An 8,938-nucleotide genomic window follows, 5' to 3' on the forward strand; every position below is an offset into this window, starting at 1 on the left:
TGTCCTAGCACACCACAATAGAATGGTAGAGCTGAGCGCAAACTTCAACATATTCTGGACACGGTTCGCTCACTCACACTTTATGCTTTTATTCCTGCTTCTTTTTGGGGGGAAACAACTCTTACTGCTGTATACACTATCAATCGTGTACCATCACCTCTCTTGCATAACCAAACACTATATGAGTGTCTATTCGGCAAACCACCTGACTACAATCATCTTAGAGTTTTTGGGTGTGCTTGTTTTGTTTTTCTCCAACCCCACGAACACACAAAATTACAACCATGTGCATGACTTTGTTGCTTTCTTGGGTACGAAATTGGACAAAAAGGGTATCGGTGTTATGATCCAATTGATAAACAACTCAGAGTCTCTCGTCATGTAGTCTTCTGGGAATACAAGATGTTTCATACACTGTCCAAATTTAATGTCTCTGAAAATGCATTTCATATTCCTCCATTAACATATTCTGCAAATCTTTTTCCTGATTCTCACCTTTCAGAATCATCAGAGATAATTGATCCTCCTTCGATCGAGTACCAGCCATTTGCCCAATCAGAGACTTATTCGATCGAGTCCTAGCCATCTGGCCAATACGAGGTTCTTGTCAGCACAAATATTTTAAATCCTCGCCCTCATTCCACTAGGGTAAGAGCTCCACCTGCACATCTTAATGATTTTTATTACTATCATGCCCTTGCAACCTTACATGAACCTCACACTTTTCGTGAGGCCTCTTCTAACCCTTTGTGGCAGCAAGTAATGAAAGAGGTGTTAGATGCATTAACCAAAACTTATCCATGGGATCTGGTTGATTTGCCTCCTTCAAAGTCTGCAGTATGATGTAAATGGGTATATAAGATCAAAACTCATTCAGATGGGTCTGTTGAGCACTACAAGGCTCGACTTGTGGCCATGTGATTCACATAGGAATATAGCATTGATTTTGAGGAGACGTTTGCTCTGTTGCACGTCTTCCTTCTGTTCTCATTCTTATTGCTGTGGCTACTTCCCGTCATTGGGGACTTTTTCAGATGGATGTTAAGAACGCATTTCTTAATGGAGATTTACTTGAGAAAGTTTACATGAAGCCTCCTCCAGGTAATCATCATCCTCCTAATAAGGTATGTCGACTCCGAAAGGCTCTCTACGACCTCAAACAGGCACCTCGAGCTTGGTTTGCTAAATTTAGCCAGGCTATTATGACTTAGCTCTATTCATCCAATGCACTAATCGATGTGTTATTTTTCTTCTATTTTACGTTGATGATATGATCATCACTGGAGATGATTTGACGGGAATTTGGGAGCTCAAAAAGCTTCTTAGTTGTCAGTTTGAGATGAAAGATCTTGGACCCCTCAATTATTTTCTTGGTCTTGAGATCACTGCAGCTACAGATGGTTACTATCTCACTCAAGCAAAATGCATATCAGATCTTCTTTCAAAATCAGGCTTATTTGACAGTAAGATTATTGATACACCACTTGAGCACAGCACAAGACTTAATCTACATTATGGTAAATCTCTTCGAGATGGTATATTGTATCGACAGTTGGTTGGCAGTTTAGTTTATCTCACTGCCACCCTTCCAGACATCTCCAATGCTGTTCACATAGTTAGTCAGTTCATGGCTGCTCCTAGATCTACTCATTTTGCTGCAGTTATTAGCATCTTTCGCTATCTCAAAGGCACTAAGTTTTATGGGCTTTATTTTTCTTCTCAATTGCCATGTCGTTCCATAACAGGCTATTATTTCTGTCTCAGTGATTTACTTATCTCTTGGCGCAGCAAGAATAAACTGTGGTTGCTCGATCTAGCACAGAAGTCGAATATAGGGCACTTGTTGATACTATGTTTGAGATTCTGTGGTTACGTTGGCTCCTTTAGGACATGAGAGTTTCTTCATCCATTTCTACTCCTATCTATTGTGATAATAGAAGTGCAATTCAAATTGTGCACAGTGATGTTTTTCACGAGCGTACCAAATGTGATACCCCTCAATTCCGAAGCACAAGTTGATTAAACAATTAAAGCATTTAAACGAACACAGATACAAAATGAAATAAGAATAAATAAATAAATAAAGCTGAAAAGAAAACTAAATAATGAATCCTCAAATTAATTATAATCCGGTAAAAATAATCCTCTAATATAATCTGAATCCTCTGATACTAGTAACCATTTAGATTATAACTCGGGAATCCATAATGCAGACCTCTAATAATCCCAATAGATAATCAAAATAATGAAATCCAAATACTAAAACATAGTGAGGAATCCTACGTAAAATCGGAAGAATGAAGTAGACTATCTCTGCTCAGCACGAACAACCTCTAAGTCTAGAATTGTCGAACACTTGAAAAATAATAGTGAGTCAGGCCCACAAACAAGTTCTAATCTATTACATCCCAAACAAAGACTAGATACATATATACATCCTAGTCAACTCAACAATAACTAAGTAGTCCATATATATATATATATATATACACACACACACACTAAGGGACTCTTACGGGCTACAAGGCAGCCTCAACCTGAATAGTAGGCAACATGCAAAATGCATTTGAAGTGGGCATGAGTACCTAAACCTAACAGAGTACACCACTAATCATCATAGCCAGCTATGCATCCTATTGCATGTATGCTCCCTAACCACTGATTCTGAGACTCAAGCTCATATCATGACACATATCTATACATATATAAAATCCATCTTATCCAATCATGAAACTAAAACTATCCAATCATAACGTTAAATGGCATGTCTCCAACTGGTTCCGTTAACCTGACATAAATAAGTAGGACTTAACTTTTTTCATTAATCCATTCCCTTATATAAGAATAGGTAGGACTTAACTTTTTCGTTAATCCGTCCCTAATATGCCCCTATATTATTTTAATGGTGCATTAATCCAAACAATCCCTATTGATGCAACATAAAAAAATTAAACATAAAAAAAATCTAGAATGAAACATAATCAAAATCAATTAATTACATGATCATATTATACTATTAATATATGACAAAAATCATATAAACATCATTAAGATTGCTAGATTTAATTTAACCAATTAAATCCTCTATTAACAACATGTAAATAAATTTAAAATTATATATTGTTCAAACCTTTAGCATATTAATATAAATCATGTTTCCCAAACCTTATTGAGTCTATTTTAAAACAATGTAAACAATTAAAACAGATCAATCTTCATCCAAACAACATACAGTTTGTAAAAATCCCCAAAACACATCCCAGGGCAACTGAAACAACAAACCGGTCATCCGGTTAACATCCAATTCGGTCGTCCGAAATGACTACTTCGATCATCCGGTTCTACAAATCGGTCAACCGATGCATGCGTCAGTTCATCATTTTCTTCTCCAACGAACTCTGCTCATACAAACCTTCATTGATGAAAGTTCTAAGCATCTAATCTATGTCCAGAGTATCCCAACATAAATTTTAAAGCATATAAACATGATTTCTACATTATAGAACTTAATTCACGTATCAAATTATCAAGACATGCAAGAAACTCTCCAAACCCATTAGTATATAAACATGTTCTGTAAATTTGATTTTAAACATGCAAAACAAGTTTATTAATTTAATTTAAACATCCTGGAATTAATCTAGGCATGTATAGAACACAAGTCAAAGGAGAAGAATATAAATACTTCCCTTATGTGTGACGGACTGTTAAATACATTAACGGACTTGTCAAAATTACTGAAATACCCTCTTTTTGGCATCTGAAATTACCAAACTACCCATCTGAAACTCTTGGCTCTCTACAATGCTGACGTTTGCTTTGGTTGGGGAGGCTTGAAGATTTGCGAATGGTCTGGAAAAGATTTGCGAATTTGCAGAGGTTGCAAATTCTTTATCTCTCTACTAGATTTTAACAGATTTACTCTACAAGATTTCAACAGATTTAGAAAATTTGCAGAGGTTGCAAATTCTTTCTCTCTCTACAAGATTTAGTTCATTCTCTTTCTCTCTCTACAATTAGTCTCTCTTCTACCTTTCTCTTCTCATCTTTCTTTCTCTACCTGTGTTTGGGTTTTTGCCGCTGATTGAGGACTAAATGTGCATATATACAGAGAGAAATTTACCAAAATAAAAATAAATATACAGAGAGAAATATACCAAAATAAAAATAAATATACAAAGAGAATTTACCAAAATAATAAATATATATATTAAGAAAGAAAGAGGACTAAACGAAGATCATACATGAGGCTTGTGCATATATTAGCGTGTGTGCATATATACAGAGAAGGAAAAAGTAATAACTTGGAATTGTTTCAATATCGAGTCTTTGGGATTTTGTGATTTTCGAGGATTTTCTAGATCAGAACTTGATTTTGGAGGATTTAGTAGTTTTGTTTGATGCAAAAATCTGCACAGTCCAGAGCGGGGATGTTTCCTGCAAGACAAGAGAGAAGTGACGACCGACGTGGTGCCAGCCGGGTGTATTCCGATGGTCAAGTTAGTAATTGATGATTAAATATCCTAGTAAGGATTAAATATGAAATTAATGGTGTACCTTTTGAGTTGTCTAACCTCTCTTTTATAGGAGAGTTTTGATAGTAGTATCCACATAGGGAATTGGTTCCCTTTACTTTTCCACCAAGGACTAGAAGAGTTACTCCACGGAAGTCACTGTTATCCTATCTATGTGTAGTATATCCAAACTTCTTGGGCTTTTGCGTCGGCTAGACTTCTACTTGGGCTAATATTCCCCATCAGTTGCCCCTCATTCCCGTATTTGCCTGTCAAACTTAGGGAATGTGAGTCATTTCCATCCTTGCTTTATTTTCAACCTTAATGTTGTGTTTTTGCATAAGCACAGTTCAAAGTAATATAGAGAGATATAGTAGTGGCAGTTTAGCCATGCTTTCAATCAATTTCTTTGTGGGCTTCGAAGATACTACTTGTTGATGTGTGTTTTCGAGCAATGTTGGGAACTTCTTTTTTCCCTCAAACAAAGTTTTCTTATTTGCATGCACATATATGTATGTAAATACACAATATGTAGAGAAAAAAAATAAAGGCATTGAGGTATTGAAAATATAATGTAGTAAATGGTTTTACTTATATATTTTAAAGATCATATTCTGCCCCCGACCAATGTGCATGTATTACTCAAGTAGTGTGCCTGACTTGACATTGGCCTTAGCACACCATTTTTTTTTCTTTGAGATTCTTTGGTCTAGCTCCGTTATCTCCACCCCTATAGTAGGGGAGTAGGTGTCTTACCTCCTTTAATAAGGGAGATGATTTTCACCCCTTAAACAAGAGAAAGGTAATCTCACCTTTTTAATAAGGGAGGTAGTCATCTTGTCATTTTGTAAAGGAAAGAAAGTATAATTGTCTAACCCTTCTATGTGAAGGGAGTAGTCGTTCTCTCGTCCCTTTAATGAGCTTATTTAGCTCGGGCTATTTTGATTTCAGCCCTTTTAATATGGGGACGATAATTACATGCTTTATTTTAACTCGGGTCCTTATAGTACATGACACTTTGATTTCGACCCCTTTTAATATGAGGGACGACAATTACGAGCTTCATTCAGTTCGAACCCTTATAGTACGGGGCACTTTGATTTTGACTCATTTTAATACGGGGGACGACAATTACGAGCTTCATTCAGCTTGGACCCTTATAGTACGGGGCACTTTGATTTCGACCCCTTTTAATATGGGGACGATAATTACGAGCTTTATTCAGCTCGGGCTCTTATAGTACAGGGCACTTTGATTTCGACCCCTTTTAATACGAGGGACGACAATTACGAGCTTCATTCAACTCGGGCCCTTATAGTACGGGCACTTTGATGTCGACCCCTTTTAATACTAGGGACGACAATTATGAGCTTCATTCAGGTCGGGCCCTTATAGTACGAGGCACTTCGATTTCGACCCCTTTAACATGGGGGACCACACTTACGAACTTCGTTCAGCTTGGATCCTTATAGTACAGGGCACTTTGATTTCGACTTCTTTTAATACGGGGGATGACAATTACGAGCTTCATTTAGCTTGGGCCCTTATAGTATAGGGCACTTTGATAAGAAGGAGCTCCTTTAGTAGGAGCAGTAATTGTTCCAAATTTTACTTTACTGCCCCTTCGGGAAATCGAAGATACACGTTATCTGTTGGAAAACGATTCTAGGAGTGGAAGCTTAAAATGGCTTCTTATTGGTCATTACAAATTAATTAGAGAGAGGAACAAGAATTTATACCTTCTTTGCTTGAAAACTTTATGCTTGATACATCTATTGTTGCAATCTAGAGCCAAGTCTGTAGTGCACTACACAAGTGCAAATATCATGCAGGTGTCTGTAAAATCCACTGTTCCGGTAACATACATGCTGGTTGAAGGATCAAAAGATGCTTCAGCTTGAATGACTCGTGCTCATAGATATGAATAAGAAACTCAGTAAGAGTGAAGCACCAAGTTTGGATACAAGCTTCTGCAGATTGAGAGTGATGATAGAAGTTTTCACTAATAATTTTTTAGACCAAATGACGAACATGGTCTCTTCTTATCTGAAGAATGCACAGGACCTGTTCTTGTTTGTTGCTCTCAGACCTCTTGGTTGTGCTCACTATATGTGTACGCAAGTATATATATAGATCTCTACTGATCTAGGCGTGAACAGAGGGATGATACTGAGCTTTCCGATCTGGTCTTTTATGGAGTTTCAGTTCGGTTCAAATAGCTTCAGTTCGAAGATTGCGGGAACTATTGGACCCCTTAAAGAAGCTTGCCAGATCTCGGGACTGTTGTTAAACCAAGAAAAGATGGTAACTGAAGCTCACCGGGACTGGAACTAAAGCTCATCGAAATTTCATTTTGGCACACAGCTTGGTCTTTAAATGTATGTATCAATCGATGCACACCGATCTCTTATCCATTCTTTCAATTTACATATATACACACATTATCTGCATTACTGAATCATTAGAGGCATTGTCTGTTATAGTCGTTGGACCCTATGCATATAGTGCACTGTTCAATGTTCACAAACCCTTTACTCAGTGCTAAATCAATTTGCTTTGTTCAGCGTATATATACATGAAGCGCAGAGCACAGAGACTTCATAGCCGTCAGATCAAATGGAGAATAAGATCCAATATCAGACCTTGAATCATTGTTGCTCACTATTACCATTTCAATAAAATCACTGCGCATAAGAGTTTTTGTGGTTTTGTTGGACTCCGAAAATTACTTGCAACCATTTAATCAATGCATTGTTGACCATAACATATTAGAAGCCCTTGGATCTCTGACAATATCAGGAACAATATTGCTTAAACATTATATCCACTGCTCGCTCAGGAAAGCCAAACAGCCCCTTTGAGCCAGCTATATTGTAAGTAAGATTATTTTAAATACCCATTGAGAGACTTCTCGCTGGTACGGCACATGCACGGGAATGATTGATTACCTGCGTTATAAGCATTTACAAACTATCCTTGTTGGGGCTATATTAGTTTTTGCTAGCTTAGGGACAAATATGATAAAAACATAATTATAACAAATGAAATGAGCTAGTTTATGTGCCGGTAGGGGAATGTAATGTGTCATTCACGGTAGACCTGAACTGATCAGGTTCTAATAAATTTTGGGTCTTATACTTGTATGTTGTTATTAGTGATACTAAACTTCACTTAGAAATCAAAATAATCCCGTTTTTCCCATCAGAAGGTTTTCACCAAAACTTTCATATTTGAAAGATTAGGCTTCTCTCAGAAATGACAAAGTGAGGGGGTAAGAACTATTGACATGCAATGATGGGGCTCATGTCCAAGAATATCATCACTTTGGCATTAAACATTATTTCAAATTAATGTAGTTCAAAGAACAATAATATATATTTAATATGAGCATACTTAAAATAAACCTGTAACATGCTCATTTACATCAACGTAAAGTGTCCAAATTCATTAATAAAATTTCAATTAGTTTAATATTGACCCGAATAAAATAAGCATTTTTGTTTTTTTTTTTTTTGACCAAGGCATAATATGAAAAATTGTTTCGAGATGTCTACCAACCTCCTGACATCATTTACTATGTTATTGTAGAAATTAAGATTTTCCACAACGAGGGATGATCTTAGAGTTCCTAGTCTATTATAGTTTATCTCCTAGTCTATTATAGTTTATCTTCCATTGTATTCTAATTTGTAAAGAATTATTAGAAAACAAGGATACTTTTGGTACAGCCGGACTGTCCCATGCATGAAATACTAATTAAAGTAGACAATAACAAGAAATCATGATAAAAATAAGGATGATAATAGACCAATAGAAGGGGAGAAAAAACTGTTACCAGAGGCAGCCTTGCCTATAGTATTTGGCATTACCCAATAAAATTCGCTTTGGCTAGCCTATTCAAGGAAGCCAATTTGAACCTTGTTGGTCGCTGAGGCTCTCTGCAGTTGATTGGTCGCTTCCGGGTCTCACGGGTTTTTATGACTAAAGATTCTCGCCGGCGTTCATGGTTGTTGTTCTCTGTAATCGCCGGTGTTCATGTCATGAATGCTGAAATTCTATGCACTCGTCGGTTGGGTTATTTTAGGAGCTTCTGGGTCTTTCTGGTTTACACGTTGTTGGAGTTTTTAGGACTCCCGGTTTTCAAAGCTTAAACCCAAGTCATCCACTCCACCATTACTGTATCGGATTTTATGGAGTTGAGTCTCCCACTGTATCTCCATCTCTGACATGGAGTTGAAGCACACAGTTCAGTCCGTTTTAGCCCTCTCTGTTATTTTCGTTTATGGTTTTGGGCACCATCCACCTTTATTTGCCCCGTGCACCGAGGAAAATAATGAAACTCACTGGCTTGGGTGAGATAGGATATATATATACTAGAAAAAGGCACGTGCAATACACGCGATAAATATTTTGTAACTTATAAA

At 36.9% G+C, this 8,938-nt stretch overlaps 1 protein-coding gene across 1 annotated transcript; it reads left to right on the forward strand.

The window, feature by feature from the left end:
• The first annotated feature begins 1,270 nt into the window (after positions 1–1,270).
• Positions 1,271–1,894, forward strand: LOC132301441 (uncharacterized mitochondrial protein AtMg00810-like). The gene has a single exon (XM_059798691.1). The coding sequence runs from the start codon at positions 1,271–1,273 to the stop codon at positions 1,892–1,894; it is 624 nt and encodes a 207-aa protein (XP_059654674.1).
• The last annotated feature ends 7,044 nt before the right edge of the window (positions 1,895–8,938 follow it).

Source organism: Cornus florida, unplaced genomic scaffold (assembly GCF_030987335.1).
Source record: "Cornus florida cultivar Cherokee Brave unplaced genomic scaffold, ASM3098733v1 CherokeeBrave_3.0.0_Hap2_Chr03, whole genome shotgun sequence".
NCBI lineage: Eukaryota > Viridiplantae > Streptophyta > Magnoliopsida > Cornales > Cornaceae > Cornus > Cornus florida.